Raw genomic sequence first — 17,687 nt, 5'->3', positions numbered from 1 at the left:
ACCCTGCTCAGGCACAGCTTGGTTTATACTTGGAACTTGCACCATTTTTAAAATTGCACACTGGATCCATAATTAACTTTAAAAAAAATAATAACCAGAGGTGGAGAAAGCAGCCAAATTCCAATCAAAATAAAAAAGTATTTGGAGCTATTTAAGGTAGGAGCAATTTTGACAGTGTTTTTTTCCAACTAGCTGAAATCTAGTCTTTCAAAAACAAGCCAGCAAAGTCACTGTCTTGAGGGTTTGCTTTGCACTCATTCTATGAAACCCCATTTGTGAACATATTTATTTTATTTTTACTACCTACAGAATTTCCAGGACAAACAACCCAAACTTCTTGGGCATGGAATCTTTTCTAAGCAGCTTCTAAAAGATAATGCACTATAATGTAGAGCAAACGTTATTCAGACTGACTCCCAGATCCAAAGGACTGACTAAACAGCCTTTGAGGCCAACACAAAGGCTTGACCAAAGGCAAGTGAAGTTTTTCTGCCATCTTCCCAAAGGGCTTTGGTTCAGGCTTGTAAAGGCGTAAATGAGATCTCAGTGGGACAGCAGACTGCACTACCAGTGAGCGAATGAAGGACAGTTTTGCAACAAGGCTTTTCAAATGTAGTCTGGATTGGGGTGAGGAGGTTATGCTGGAGTGTCGCCCAGACCCTGATGTCCTGGGGACAGAAGAGGATAAGGGCCATCAGGCAGCAGGAGACTCACAAGCGCTGGCCAGGACCTCACGCCTGTCAGGTCTGGTGACTCAGACAGGAGCTGCACTTCCCCTCATCCAGACCTCAGCGATGTGTCCATGAGAGCAGATACAACTTTAAAAAGGTTCAAAACAGGCTTTGGGCAATTGAAACGCTGGCCAAGGCAAAAACTTGAATAAACACAACTCACATGCTAAACCTCAGTTTGTATGTTCTGTGTAAGGAGATTATATATATATATATGAAAGACTAAAAAAGCATAAACACTTTTTTCATACTTTCGGTTTATTTGTGCCTCTCCATACTTCAGCTACTGCCAAGAGCAACAGAGAAAATGCTGAAATACTAGAAAAATATTGCTCTTGCAGTACTTAAAGCCCAAGCAGTACTTGTAACTGGCCATCTCAATAAAAAAGCTGTTCTGCTTCCCCTCAAGTTTAGATGAGACTCTGATCGGGACCAGAAAACATAGGTATTTATTCAAATTCAAAATCTGAGTCTTAAAGATCAGTGATACAAGCCTATCCCCTCTCAGTATCCCTGTTCAGCATGAAAGGCCTGTTTCTAGCATGGGAAGGCAGCACTTGGGGAACCATTGGTTAGCTGCTCATTCCTAGTGAACTACACTGAATTCTTACCTTCAGCATACAAACCCAAATTGATTTTGCCAGACTGAAATGACTGCTTATATTTAAAATTGCCTGCAGAAAGCTTGAGGAGGCAGGTCAGCCTGCAGAGCTCTGCAGCAAACGCACTAACTTCTCATCACCCTTCAAGGAAACAAAACGACTGCACCTGCTGCATTTTTCTCATGTCAGGTTAGGGTTTTACGCCATGACATCTCTGCCTCTTGGCATTAACTACATGTTCAAACTTCAAGACCTCCAATATTGTCTTATGGGCTGAATAAGATACACTGACCAATTTTTAAAAACTTTGATCAATTGTTAAAAAACTTCTCTTCGTCTCTAAGTATACAGCACTGAGGAATAAACTCTATATGAAGGCTTCTTACGACTCCAGCTCATTTTCACCTACTGCTTTACTTCCACTCCCTTGCATCTCTTCCTAATTTCAGCTAGGACATGAAGCAGAAGTGCTAGAAGTCTCTTAGAAATGCTTATTCTGGCAATGTGTCCACTCCAATTTTGTTCAGCAAAATTAGTTTAGATAGTCATTGGAAATTTTTGAGTGGTTAGCCAAACCAAGCACCTTCATATCCATCCTGTCACAGTTTCCATTTAAGCAGAACTCTGCACCCTGTTCCCTGACCAACTCCTTCTGTCTCAAGAGGCAATGCTCTTGTCCGTTTACGCGAGCTTCAGATCTCAAAGGACTTTGACAGGTTTTCCATCAGTATAAACAGGAGACCAGCTGTCTTCTAATGCCCTTCAGTGCAGCTGAATACATCACATCGGTCCCTCTTTAAAAAAAAAAATTAAAAAAAAAAATCTCTTGATCTCTAGATTCACTGCTTATAGACACAGCATGAGCCTCATTCTTAAACTCATTTAACTAATGCTAAAATACGTACATCTCAGGAGAGAGCTGCTTAGGCAGACAGCATTTAGAGGCTGATTTGAATAAAACTTATACAGGGTCCAACAATGACAATTTGATTTTTATTATTAAAAATGAAGCGTTTAAATCCTCAAAGAAAATGCCTTTATTGCATTAGTTTAATAAAGCCTCTTTTTATTATAGTATCTCTTTTTATTAAGGAAGACAGGATGTGCCTGTAGAGCTGAATGTGGATGCATGGGGAAAACCAGGCAGTGGAAGACCAACCACCTGCAGCCACAAAGTGCCACCATTTATATGACATGCATGTCAAACCTTTGTACTGAAATATGCTGGAAAATGAGCAAGACGCAGAGCTCGTGCACACTGTATAACTGTGCGTTTGCTTCCAAGGCTCAGGACTCCTGTGCATCAGCTGAGCAGGCAGCAGCCGCCTCCTACAAGCACACATTCTGAAAGCCTGACTCACATGCTACTTAAGATCTTTTCATTCAGCCTATTGAATACAATTAAGTTAATTGAAACTGAAATTTGGGGCAGTGCAAAACCCACTGTTGGAACAAATATCCCATGTACAAAAAATCTGCAATTTATTAAATTAAGCACTTCCCTTACAGACTGCCTTCTTTCCTGTGAGTACAACAGAACACTGCTTGTGCCACATTACACATAAGAATAAAACAGGCAGGCAGCATGAAACGTTTTCATGCAGTGAGAGAGAGTTTTCTATGGGGGAAAAATATGACAAAAAAATCCCCCTAAAAAACAAAAACAGAACACTCGATAATTGAAAGTCTGCGCACAATGGGACAGGCACCATGGCAATGAATGCAGCATGAATGTCTCACTCGATACCAGGCAGAGCATTAAAGCTGCTCATCTTTCTCTCACTTAAGTCAAAGGAAAATTACTTGCTAAAGGAATTCTACCCAGGATTTGGCTCACAAGCAAGCAGAGATGGAAGAGTTAGCTATTTCAACAAAGCATATTTATAATCTTAAAAATCTTCTTAAGGGATCCAATTCTGTTCCCACTCCAGTTTAGGGGAATTTTGCCAAAGAAAGCAGAACAAGACACAAATGAAGAGCCATCAGCCACTTCCCTCCCTGCCTGCCTCCAAAGACTGCCTTTCAAGCTTCCTCACTGGCCACGTGATCTGAGCCCCCAGAGCCTCCAGCCCCCCTATACCTGACCGGCAGCATCTTTGCATGAAGGGTAGCACTATTTTCCCTTCCTGTGGCAGAAGCCTGGACTTGCCCCCTGTCACACCACAAGCTAGGGCAGCATCCAAAACTGGGCCTGCATTTCCCTATGCCACAGCCCACCCCTGCAGCCAAGGTATGGCAGAATCCCTCAAAGAAGGTGGATCAGTTTATTTTATTTCATTATGAGTTTCACTACATCTGACGTTGGTAAGGCAGAGCTTCCCACTCCCTGCATTGTTACCTGCTTTTACCCCAAAAGGCCCCAGCAAAGCACCAGCTAAGCAGGCAGGAGCCAACCTGGGTAAGTGCTGCCTTCCTACATGCAAACTGGAAAGCCAGCTTCCCCACTACTAGCTAGTAAAAGAGGGAAGGAGCAGTGCTCTTTGGGAAAAGAGTTACATGCAGCCCAAACATGCTTGTTCCCCCAGCTCTCTTTGTATCTGGCACCACAGCTTTTTCATTCAAAAAACCTCAGGTTCATGGATATTCCCAGTTTCTAAGACTGTTCAGTAAAATAAGCACTGGCTATTCGCCCATACGTTTTACTAGTTTTGGCTACTATGTCAAAACATTGGCAAAAAAAAAAAAAAAAGATGCTTTAAAAAATGATATAAACAGAAAACACTCATTCAGTCTATAGGCTTTTCAGTCCACTGGGCATTCCCAATGAGGAGAAAAGCAGTTCCCTGGTCCAGTGATTTAGACTGTCTGGACTCCTACAGCCTGACCATTCATTTGGACTGCAACTCCATGTCCCTGTCTGAGCCTGCAGCAATGAGGAATGCCCAGTAAGCAAGGAGAAGAAGAGAGCAAGTTCATTTTCTTCGTGCAAAGCGGGATTCAATTTAGCTGCTTTAAAGCTAAGGATTTTGCAGATCACAGATCACTTCAGTAACTCCATACTAGCTAAAAACAAAACAAAACAAAGAAAAAAAAAAGGGCAAACAACAACTAGAAAAACAAACAAAAACAACACAACTTTTCAGAGAAGGACAAAGTACACTCAAGAGAGCATTTTCATGCACTTCTTTAAACCAGTCCTCTCTTTCCTCTGTAACCATCAGCATCTGCCCACTCCTTGGCATGTTACAACCTGTGATACAGCGAGTTTGGTGATAACCTTTTGGTTGTAACTTGAATGCTGCACTAGGAGACAAGGCAGCACAAGAGGGAGACAGTACATGGAATATGCCCTGAGGTCTCCCCAAATTCCTGAATGTATTCTTCTCCAGGAGGAAGTCTGTAACCTTAAGTAGCAGCTGTGGTCAGCAACCCCCTTGTCCCACCTTGGGAAGTTACCCTGATTTACACAAGATGCACGCTAAAGCCAGGTAGGATTTTTTGGAGAATTCCAGCCATCTCTGACAACACCTTGGTGGTCCACAACTAACAAGGGGCAGCTGTTCGCCCTGCACATTAAATCCTGTGCACCCTCTGCAGCCTTTATCTTGCAGGCATGTCCTTCACTCCATTCTTTTCAAAATTTTGGCTACTTTTAGAAATGCACACAGGACATTTCCAAGCATGAGATGCATCTGCTCTACCCCTAACAGTTTCACTCCTCTAGCTGCTCAGCCCAGAGCTCTATTTCAACTGTCATCACTGGGAAGTGAAATAACCGTGCATTTGCAGCATCAATCAGACTTCCCTTCCCCTCCCCCCCCCCCCCCAAGATCGAGTGGTTTTACACAGTCAAAAAGTACTGAATTCTTATTGAAAGCAAAGCTTTTGATAATGCCCCTTCTAATAGTAACTTCAGCTTACAGGTTGGCTGCATGTAAGCACTGTTTATGAAGATGCCTTCCATTTTAAGATAAAGATAGCAGGTATGACCACATAACTGTCAAGTGTTTGATGGGCCTCATCCAGCTTTCTGCCTTCCATTCAAATGAACCCACACCCTTGCATCCAGTTTTTCAGACCTGAAGCCAGCCAAGGAAGCCTAGCCTTCCACTAGTGGGTTACTAGTTTTTAGCAGTCCAAATGTAGAGAACAAACTATGTCTACAACCAACATGTTCAAATTGGTGAGCCTGCAAACTTCCAACTTACGGGTTGCAGGCCAGCAGAGCTGCAACTACAGCCAAGGATTTCAGCCATGGAAAACTCAGGTACAGCCAAGTGACATTATTATATGAACAAAAAACTGAACCTCTTTGCCCCAGCCATGCTGCTAACCACCTTCACCATGGCCAGCTTTCTCCACTGCCTCAATTGACCACTTCCTCTTTGTCTGTATGGGCCAGAGGCCTCCCCAGTTGCTTTGGAAGGAGGGAAATGGCCAACTAAGCACAGGGCCAGGAATTCAAGCATCCCTTCTCTTTTGTCCTCTTTGCCTGCCTCTTACACGTCTCAGCAGGGCCTCTGGTCTGCAGCAGAACAGCCCCAGTCCCACTTCTTGGGCTACGCAACCAAACTGATCAATTTGAATAGTGCCTCACTGCAGACCCCAAAAGAGGACCTTACCTGTAGTACAGAGCTGCAGTGCTGCTGGCATACACTAGTATGCCTAAAGCCTAAGAGGGTGTCTTACAACAAACACTATTCTTATCATTGCTAAGCAGATTGTAGATAAAACAAACATGCTAGTGGGCACAACAATTTAAAACGTTTTGAAGGTACCTGTCATCTCTCTGGGGGGTCTATGAACTCTCTCTCTTCTAACTGTCCCATCAGTTGAATAAATAAACATTTAGATTCTGTAGTAGGGTGAATTAAAATTGTGACATTGATTCTCTAATGATAATGTAAAAAGAAGGCACATAGGTTAGGTAGCCCATAGGTTAGTTAGCCCAAAGTATTTACTAAAAATCAGCTGTATGCACTTTGAGGGGTTTTTATACTCAGTTTCAAATAAATCTTAAAATGTTCATTTTGGATCCTTGTGTTTGAAAGAAACACTCCTTGTGGCTAGTTCCTAGCCAAACACTCTGTGCAGCTCTCCTGTGCACAGAGCATGCACTACGCTGCCAGGTGTTCAGTCCCCATCTCAGACTGGGACTGCAGTGGGAGCACAGTATTTATGACAAAGACTGAAGCACTTTACTTTCATGTGTGCACACAACAAGATGGCCACAGGCAGAAGGAAATACTGTTGTCTTAAGCTATGATTTTCCAACTTTTTGAAGAAGGTTTGGCTGTCTCACAACCATGCAACTCCACCTCTCTATCTTCCAGCCCTCCTTCCACCCTTCCCATACACACATGCACACATACATGTGTCAGCCATTTGTTCCGATGGATTTAGCCTAGTTTGGACCAAAGCTTCCTCTACTTCATTTAACAGATTTGCTCAGATGGAAGGTCTCGGGGGAGAAATAATGTTAGTAAGGGGCGGGGGGGGAATGGGTTCAGCATTGAGTATGTAGGTCATTGGACTTTAAAATAAATTAGAGACTAGTTTATCTATTAAACAAGCCTCACAGTACATATTTCATGAAGCTATACTTAATTATAGGCTAATGTGCACTCCAGGGCTACCGTGAAGAAGGATTAAGCAGTGGCCCATAATGCAGCGATTAATACAATTATTAGCTGGCTGGAACATGGCATCTATTCTTTGATGCTATCACGAGAAACGATAGATCTCTGTTAAGGTTGGAACTTGAAGTGAAAGGCAACAAACCCAAACATTTCCAGAGAGAAATGCACACATCTCTGCACCTCCTGAGCATAGGACCCAGCAAGAGGAATGGAAGGAGGTGAGAGCAGACCTGAACTCCACTTCAAGTGCTTTGTACAGAATTTGCTTCTCCATCATGGGTGTTTAGGAACATCCCACAACTTCTACTATGCAGTGCACTGTCTGAGCTGTCTGAGTGCACTGACTGTCTGAGCACCTCTTCATACTACTTGGGGCGACAGCCTCTGACCTGAGGGGAGATTGATTTGAGTTGGAATTAGAAGCTGAGAACAATAAGGTGTAAATATGTACCTACACTCTTCTGCTACAGTGATGTTTCATTGGGCAAGCGCTATACATAAGATCCATCGCTCTTTTATATTAAGGCCCTGTAGACTAATGAAGCATATCCCTGAGATGAATAACTCTTTTTCTGTGTTTAAGAATTGCCTGTTCTGGAATCGCTGCCATGGACTGTATAGTACATCTTACTATTTATAAGAAAAGACTAAGAAGTAAGTAATTTATTTCCTTTTATATAAAATTAGGTGTGTCTGATAAATTACAGTGAAGTGATCAATTTTTATTTTTTAAGAAAAGCTTCATCGGCTACTGCAACCTAAGGCAAATGTCAGTGAAAGGATAGGGGGACTGACACAACCACTGACACTTGCACCTTGAATTACAGACTCTACTTTATATACCGACCTCAAGTGTAAACTGGTTGGAGAACAGAGCATCAACATCCTATTTCCTGTTGCAGTTCTGTCCAGGAATGGTGCTTTGGCACCTTCTCAAAGGACATTACCTTGGGATGACTACTCAGTGCTGCTCAGGTCTCTTTTCCCAGTGACTGAGCTCAGTCTGAACAGCTACACACCTGGCGAAGTACAGTACTGTGAAGAGACATTGGCTCAGATCCCAGCAGCAGCACAGCACTCTCCACAGCAGTGCACAGGACAATGGCCTGGAGTTCCTGCACTGGTTTGGTCAGCACTATCTTGCAGTTTTCTGTATTGTCCTGTACTGTGTGGTGTAGACATGTCCCAGATCAAAATTTCAGCCTGAAACTGAAGGCAGCTGAACAGAGGTCTACTCTCAAAAGGCAAGGTGATATTTGAAACTTATACCAAGAACATATCTACTCTGCTATCAGGTTAGGTACACGAGGAATGTCCCATAACAGTTCATTGCAGAAATTATCTTCCATGCTAGTCTATCAACCCATCTCCTTAATGTTGATTTTCAAGTGTTTGTACATTCAATATTAAAAAAGTTCAGGCATAGGTTTCCATAACTAAAGCAAAATCATAGCAGTATTTGCCCTCTTTCTCCTATATAACTGGAACGCAGATATGATCAGACAGAAGATGTGGGACTCGGCTGAAAGAGGAATGCATATGGGTGGAGAGAGAGCTTAGTCAAGAGCTCAGTTATAGTGCACATTACTCTTTGAAGAAACTGAAATTCGGTGAAACTTGGTGTTCTTTGAAAATGCCATTAGGTTTGCCTGACCCACAGACATGCTGCCAGTAGCCACTGAAGTTGGGAACAAAGCACATTTCTCCCAAAGTCCTGTTTAATCTGAAAAAAACACTGGATACAGGGGTACTGCAGTAAAGTAAGAACAAACAAAACATACTGCATCTGCTTTAGACCAGATTTCAGATTGTCTGAGTGTGGCACAATCTCAATCACTGCTGCTATTGAACACCATAGGCAGATGAAATGCTGTACCACTGCTAGGAAAAGATCAGTGGTCTCTTATAAATACCCATCTTTTCACTTACTATCTTGGGAAGTCAAATGCAATGTTCAGTCAGGGATATGCAAGGGTTGGGGTTTCCTAGACACACAGAATCAAAACCTTGCCTCATTTTAAATACTATAGCAGAACTGTTGATTTAACACACAAGTTGTACGACAGCTTTCTCATTTGGGGATGAACTTTTGGTTTAATGGCAGACTTGGGTATTACCAATCCAGCTGTCCCCATCTGGCTAAAGCAGAGCTTCATGTTCAATGACAGTGGCAAAACCCACCCCAGCTGTTACTGCTGACCTCTCACTCAAGTTCAGAATGTGACATTGTGTCAATACCATCTACCTTGATTATGCTGGGCTTTATATACAACGGGTTATGATCCCAGAGGGATGAAAAGCTTTTTCAAATTAAAAGCAGCATTTTAAAGAGGAAATACTCATACATTCCTATGTAGTTTTCATTTGATATCCTCAAGGCTAACCCCAGAACTCAAAGTCATGTTGATTGAACATGAATGTTTTTTCTGAGTGCAGCCATCTTAGGAATTTAATGGCAAAAGGGAAGTAATAAAAACGTGTTCCATACTTTAATTAGTTCCCTCATAACATGGGATTTCCAAAATGGCAGTGCCAAAGAAAATCATTAATCCAGAAGAACATACAAAGGCATTGTACGGGGCAAGAGACAGACTCCAGGAAACATACACATGTGGCCTGTCTTGTCTTGCTGGTGAAGCTTATCTCAAAAGATCACTTCTGATTGCACAAAAGAAAATAGGATCAATATTTAAATATGAAGCCACTTTCCATTTCTTTAGCCTTATAGTGTTTCACAAATTAGAGACCATTCTTCGTGTGCTTTGAATGGTATCTGGCAGTAGGTTAAATGTAAACAGCCTGTCTTTCTGTACTTGCATTCACCCAAGGTACTCCAGGTGCTAGGCTTAAGCTGATGCTGTCATGTGATTATTTCAACATCTGAATTCCACTATTTGAGTGAGAAAACCTGTGTCAGATGGGTCTGCTGCAAATGGCAGACATCTTTTCCAGCAGTCAGTTTTCTCTTACACAGCCAGCCAGCACCAAGACTGTCTATAGGCCTATGCACACTTGTCTTAGTCATAGCCTCTAGTACTAGTTGTGTCATCAGTAGTGGTTACCACAGAAAGGAACTGAGAAAGTGACATCAGCTGCAAGTCACCGCTGACATCCACAGTCCCTTGGAGCAGATGTGGAAGTTCATAACCAAGGACAGGAACTCAGGGAAGAACTCACACCAGCAGAATTATGGCTAGAGAGCAAAGCTCAGGTAGCAGTACTGTGGTAAACAAATGCAAACAAACAACTGTTCCAGGAAGAAACAGTCTTGCTCAGTCATGACAATGAGACTGGGGGAAAAATGGCAGGTGGTTGGACTTGTTTCTGTGGTACACCTGCTGCCTTGATCTGCAGCAACCATGCAGCCCCACAAGAGTCACAACTTTGCCCCCTCAGAACTTCTTGATTATAAAATAGAAATGGATACCTGTGTGCGGTTGAATGCTACTCTTGCAAAGACAGCTTGAGACACACTGGCTCTCTTCAGCTCATCTCTGACTTGCTGGTAAATATCTGGAGAGACTTCCACCGATGAATTTGATGGTTCTGGTTTGACAGCTCTAGGAATGGGTGGATGGTTCAAGAACTGCTGGTTGATAGCTTGGGGGTGCTGGTGAGCCAATAGCCGGCTGACGGCAATCTGTTGGTTTATCAGATGGGCCATTGCTATCTGCTGCCTCACCAGTTGTGGACTGAGCTGAGGAGACAGGAGCCCAGGGTTTATCATTGTCTGCATCGTTGGCACTTGGTTTCGGATTGGAGTACTGTGGTGAATTTGGCCATGAGGAGACTGTTCATTAGTTTTTCCCAAGGTTGCCAGCTGGTTGATATTTGGTAAGTGCATGGGACGTTGACCAAGAACACAATAGTCTGAAAGGTTTTCTCTTTCCACTCTTTCCACTGTTAAAAGAGAAAAATTAGTTTGCTGTCATTTCAGTTGGCACTTACAAGATGACCATTTGGGTAAGGTTTACTGCAGGCACATGACAGCACCTGCTTTAGTTTGCAAATCTGTACTTGCATAAAAGATTCACAAAAACATAAGCAAAAGCAGTACAAAGTAAGAGCAACAATAAGATTCTTTTGTACTTCTCAGGTTTCACCCACTGCTTTGGAAGCCTCATTACCAAACTGGTATCAGGTTCTTCCAGCCTCCTTTCCTAAAAAAAAGAATTTACACATTTGCACTCATGCTGTCACTAGCTTTTGAATCTTTCATTAAATTGAATAACTATTAAAAGGGGTGAGTGTTTCAGAATCACTGTCATCTAGGTGAAGGAAAGAAACCTAAATTAGTATCCACCCACACCAATCCAATGGAAACCAGAGCATTCCCTGCATAGCTCATGGCACTACTTTTCATTGCAAACTCAGCAGCTATATCTTTTCCAACATAATCTCTACCTTGTGTCAAGTGTGGATAAAGTTATCAGGTATCATCAATTCACCTGGATGCACTACAGCAGAATTGAGTTGCTCGTGTGAAAGCATTCTACAAAACCATGCATGTCTTTGATTCAGACATGAGAAGATTTTAGAGCAATTGTTCTTGTATCCAGAGTCTCACCACTCTAAGCCTGTCTGGAAAGCTTGAAGGAACTGTGCATGAATGCCCATCTTACAGAAAACAGATTCTGATGGCAACCTTTTTGCTGGTTTATAGTGCTATTTTATAGTTTCACAGTCTTCAAATAACATTGCTTAGTCCAACAAAGATCCACTAATCTTAAATGCCACCATACTACAAAGAAAGAACAAAACACTACAAACCAAATGCATGTACTGCAATTATATATGCAGGTATGTCCCTTTTAAATACCTGACATCAGCAATACTGCAATATTTTTTCATGTAACTGCAAAATTAAGCGCACATATTACAAAACTAAATTTCCTCTAAAAACAAAACAACAAAAAATTTGAAATAGGAAGTAAGTTTTAAAAGTATGTAAGTAAAACTATTAGTTAGATAACTTTAAGTAATCAGAAGCCATTTTACAGTAGGTTGCAGATTCCATGAGCTTCACTACATGGAATTGGGTAGGTGTTTATCTATCCATCTGATATAAATGTGTCCTGGGCCCCAGTGTCACACAACTAGCAAACTACTACCTCATTTGTATGTTGCCCTCACCAAAAAACAAGACAGAATTTATTTCATAAATGCCATAATGCTGTTACATCTTGTATAATGATTAACAACTGTATAAGTCTTTGAACTCTTTTTTAAAAAACTTAATCTATATAAAGCTTTAAATATTTACACAGTTAATACTCAGGTTAACAGTTTACTGATGATTTTATCTGTTTCCTTCTAAATAGAAAGACAGCTCTTTTCACCTTCCAGAGTTAATCTCAGACCAAGAGGGCTGAATTCTCACTAGGGAGGGAGTCATGCCCAGAACACACACAAACACTCACCACTTCTATCTTTAGAGATGTTCCAGAACATCACAAGTATTGAATTTTAAAACTAAGTGAATTAGTACCAAAGATTTTTGTTTTATGTTAGGAAATTTTAACTCCCTCTGTCTATTATTTTAAAGAAAAAATACACAAAACCTTTAACCTTTAATTAAATATTTGCTTAAAAAACAAACCCTTTAAAATACATTTCTAATAAAATTCTTAATTCCATCTTTTCACAAAAGCCAGTGTTTCAACCCAAGTGATTTTTCAAGTGCTTATTTGTGCAGGATATTACAACTATGAAAAGCAATGAATACTTGCAATATACAAGCACTATTGTAAATAACTGGCCATTTTGATACATTACACACAGCCTGCTAGAGACATAATACAGTATTTCAATTTGCTGAAAATACTGAAAATCCCTGTTCAAATGCTGCTCCCCATTATGCCAGCACTTCTCCCTGACAGCCAGTTTCACAAGGCTCTAGACTGCTATTCTCTGACTTTAGGAACAGACAAGAGATCAACGTGAGCAGTAGTAACATCAGGGACGGAGCCCTGATACAGAGATGGCACATGCAGGCAGGCATGTGGGGAAGAGGGGCTGCTTTGTCACAGCTCAAGACCATGTTCTGTGTCATGGCCCATTCAGAGCGCATGTGGCTATATGATCGCCCGAGCCTCTCTGCGGTGAGCCTGTACCTGAGTAATACCATTAAATACACACAGTTGCCAGCAAAACCAAACATAATTACTCCAAAGGTGCAGTAGCTAGTTCAGAATCAGGAATTAATCTCATGTAAATACAATAAAGATGTTGCTCAGTGCACACGAAATAATTGGAACACTTTTCTAAAAGGAAATACAACAAGAACTACTTTCAGTCTCCATTTACACCCTTGGAGATCTAGAGTCCTTCCATGAGAAGCTTCAGGAGAGCTGAAACAATTTTTCAACTATTTTGCAGTTTAAGAAATATACCAAGAATAAGTCACTGAAACCAACAAATTACTACTTGTTAGAACACAAAAACAGTAACCAAGTGTTTTTGAAAACTTGGTGAGAAATAAATATAAATAACATTCACTTTCTGGGCTGAACCACATTTGCCAAGTTTCCACCCACTCCTGACATCAGTGCCAAGTTATAAACCCCTATAAAAATAAAGTTTAAGATGAAAAGGCTGCCAGGCTGTTAATTTGTGCAGTGCTACTTGCAATTACATTACACAGAGACATCACCTGACTTGCTTCCATAGGTGTATTTTTCCCTTATTATCAGTTCCCTTTTTCGATCACATTAGGCTATAGAACCACGCATATATTACCAATAAACAAACCGGATTCTAGTCACTTCAACCACTTCAATAATAAAAGGTTACCATTAACAGTTACGCTGGATGGAAAAAATGTGCATTACTCAACTCCTCAAGCCTCCTTCCTTCTCCAGCCCACTTGCAATATTAGATTCCCTGTTGTTCGCTGGTAACTACAGACTGATGGGGGCTCTGCGAGGCCTGGACAGAGGCAAGCCTGAGACAATGCTGAGATGGAGGCTGGCACAGTCCTGAGAAGCAGGTCAGCTTGCCGGCAATGATCTAAGAAAAAAAGGCATACAGGAGCCACAAAGCTGTTGTGACACTGATGTTCTGCCTCAGATCCTCCTGAACTGGGTTTTTTCCTTTTGCGTCCTCCATTTTCAATGTCCCTACCCCATTACAGTCTCTCTCTTTTCCTTCCTGTGTCTCCTACTGCTCCACTGTAACGGGGTACATTTACAGCCCACATAATCCTTTACGAAATTGAATACATTGACGTACAAAACAGTGAAGACAGAGGAGCAAGTCTTTAAACTGTGAAGGATGGGGCACCATGGACATGTGAAGTCTACGTTCAAGTATTGCTAAGAAAGCTCCCCTGCTAGCAATGCCTGTGCTAGTTCCACAAAAGCTAGTCAAGGAGGCTGTTACCTACCTCCCATCTGTGGTGTGACCAAAGCAAAAGACTTTGCATTTTCTCCCTGCATCGTGCTGCCTGGTATACAATTCTTCAGCATTTTCCCCTGAGAGCTCTTTTAAGCCAAGTACAACCGTACCTTTGTATTTCAGAGCCCACTCTCCTGAAGCCATACCCCAGGTAGGCAGATGCAAGGTGTCTGGATAACAGGTACCATGCCTGAGCTCAGCAAGCAGCTCACAGAGTGCTCCATGATGGTGTCTGCCCTTCCTTTTGCCACAACATGTCACTGCCCCTGCAACAGCTGGAGACCGACATAATCCCCAGAATGGGAGCAGCAAGTTGTCGTGTTTTAATGTTCCTTTCTCTTCTCATAATGATTACCACGTGCGTCAATGTATTTTGACTTCATACTGAGTTAGAAACTTCCTGGATACAGCACAAAAGCAACCCAACGCAGCCTTCCCCTGTGTGATGCTCTTAACCTCTACCCAAATCTTCCTTACACAAACAACTGATGCAGTCCCCAGCACAATAGCTTGGGGTGGTCCACATGCAACTTTCCATTTGAAATGAAACTAGCTCAAGAGATTTAAAATAAGATTTATTTCTCCACCTTCCCTTCCCCTCACCCTTTATTTTCACCAAGCTGTTAATAGGAACATTCTGACAAAGAGCCTGTGGGGTATTTAGGGCTTAGGAACGGCACTGAACTGACGGACGGCACTGGAAACTAAATTCCTTAGCACACACAATAATGGATGCAGCTGGGAGAGCAAGAGCTTAACATGTCTCCCAGCACTGCACTCCAGTGGTGTCATAGAGGACCCTCTAGCACCCATCACCCAGCGAGTCCCAGACTTTTCAGTACTATGGGCACACAGGCACTTTGCCCCAAACAGAACAGGAAGAGGCTGGTAAAGAAACATTTTGCAATATGTTACTAGCCGGCAGAACTGCCATGCTTCAATTGTGAGAGGATGTCACCACCCCAGGGTTGTTCTCCAGTGCAATGGCTTCAGAGCTTGCTTCTTTGTTTTATTATTTAAAACCTGGTGATCATAAAAGCCATTACCAGCAGCGGTAATGGCCAAACCAAGCTGGCCTGGGCCAGCACAGCTCTGTTTGTGAGTTTCACTATGCCCAGCACCAAACTTTAGATAGAAAGGTTCCCACAACTTCTCATGGCTTAGCACCACCCTACTCACCAGGGCAAGATCTGAACCTGGGGGATAAAGCACTCTCCAACACCACACCACCCTCCGACTCGGAGAGACGGGGCGGCTTCACTACTCCAACAAGGTGCCCTCTTGCTTATGGTACGCAATTATGAACTACTACTTGGTAAATAACAGAGCCACTCAGGAGCACAGGAGGTGCTTTTAAAGTGGTAATTCTGTATCTTTTCATCTATAATTAGGATAACTACTTATTTCTTTTAATCACAGCCCACTTAACCACTTCAGTGTAGAGGGCTGGTCTGGGGAGTCTCATTTTCATTCGACATCCAATCTTCATATTTACCCAAAGTCATTCACTGGCTTCCTTTACTGTCTGACCTCTGGCTGAGTGTTTGTTCTTGCAGTCAAGACTGGATAAAATGTAGGTTGACTGGAGAGGTACGCTTGATAGGAAATTGTAACTTTTAAAACCCTTCCCTTCCTCTACTCCTGCAGGACAGCAAATAACCTCAAAATAGCTACAGAGCACATACAGAAATTGTTTGGCCGCTGGCTGTGGGTAGCAAAGGCCTTTATCCAAGCCAAATGGAAAACAGACAGGAAAGGCCATTGTCTGTTCTCTGTTGTGTTGCAAATCACCCAGTTCCCACCAAAGCAAAAGTCACTATTTTTGTATTTTGGAAGAATCATCATAAAAGTAGGCCTTTGATTAGCATCAGTGTTGGGGAAACTGAGCAGAGTGAAGTAATATTGTTGCCTATCTCTGTGCAGCTGACTTTCTCTTGTCCTTGAGACGAGATCCACACCATCCCTTGGGACCCACAGATGCTAACATGCTTTCTGTCAATTCTGCTTAAACATAGGAAGTCATATTCTTCTGACGGGCTGTTCCTGGATTGCATTGCTTCCAAAGCCGCTTCTCAGAAAGGAAGAATATAATCCATTAATTAATTTTAGATTATTTCTGGGTTACTGTATAGGCTAAGGAGGGCATAAAGCAGTATGAACTCCATTCTTCATGTGGCAGAGAAAAGCATTACACTGAAGACGCTTTGGAGACCACAAAGTCTAATGTATAAATATTGGTCGTGTAAAATGGAAAAGGAGAATTAGGGGAAACATTACTCAGAACTGACAGAAATGACATGGCATACTGGTTTAGATGGACTAATTGTCTCATCTGATATAAAATTATCTTGCTCCCTGTCAAAGTACTGTGATGGAAGTCTGTCCCACTATTTAAGTACTAACCTTTCATGGACACCTCAAGAAGGAGGTGCAAATTGCCTAGAAAACCCAGACAACTGTGCAGTCCCTCTGGGAGATACGTACACACCCCTTCCTGACTCATAATATCAGAGATGATGAAAGGAATGAGACAGAACACAAACATCATTAAGACAGACACATAAACCCTTCAGATACTAGGAATGAACAGAATTCAACTCTGTTGTAGTGACAGAATAGATTATGTATACTATGAAAGCCACATGATGAGAGACAGTCACATCGCAGCTTTCACACCAGGAAAGCTTATGACTGTGTCTAAGCTTCAGGTCTTCCTCCCTTTCCAATCTAATCTCTACTAGTTCTTACTTTCAACAAAATTTCATTTTGAAATAACATGTTGTTTGTTCAAAATATTTTTTACATATCAAGGAAAAATTATTTTGAAATTCCAGAGATTTTAAAAAAAGTATTTGCTTTTAAAAATGAAGAAGACCGTTCTATATTCACTAAGAAAACAAAAGTGGCTGGACAGAAGTCGCAGCCTCAGTGCACAACCGGTCCTCACTGAGAATAACACTGTGCTTGGAACAGGAGACATTTTAAAACCATTAAGTTGAGAGAGTGAGGTTACCTGAGCAGTGTCAGTTGGTATCCCTGAATTAAAAAGAAGAAAAAAAAAAAGGAATAAAATCAGTAGTCATAAGAAACTTCTGCATGGCAGGGACAAAATAGAGGGGACGGATGGCTGGGCAGTTTTTCTACAGAAATGCTTCCAACCTCTGTTGTACTGACATATGTTCCCTGCAGCAGCAATATCTGCAGCTCCAGCCACATGCATGCACATGAGATGGCATTCAGATAATTGACATATCCTCCTGCCGTGACACATCTACTATTAAGAGTGAGAGCCACTGATCCAAAAAAGCCACAAGAAATTAAAGACATTTTGCAAAGCTGAAATTTATACATGCATTTACTTTAGAGAAAAGTTAAGCTTA

General features: G+C 41.9%; 1 protein-coding gene across 2 annotated transcripts in view; it reads right to left on the bottom strand.

Annotated features, from left to right (window-relative positions):
* SATB2 (SATB homeobox 2) overlaps positions 1-17,687 on the bottom strand; it is a 133,232-nt gene that overhangs the window by 47,044 nt on the left and 68,501 nt on the right. For both annotated transcript variants that reach the window (XM_084288989.1, XM_084288990.1), the window contains exon 7: positions 10,340-10,812. In XM_084288989.1, the coding sequence (XP_084145115.1) occupies positions 10,340-10,812 (473 nt within the window). The remainder of the gene's footprint in view (positions 1-10,339; positions 10,813-17,687) is intronic.

Source organism: Netta rufina, assembly GCF_964035555.1.
Source record: "Netta rufina genome assembly, chromosome: 6".
Taxonomy (NCBI): Eukaryota; Metazoa; Chordata; class Aves; order Anseriformes; family Anatidae; genus Netta; species Netta rufina.
The sequence above is the reverse complement of the archived record's forward strand: the minus strand, read 5'-3'. Positions and strand labels throughout refer to the sequence as shown.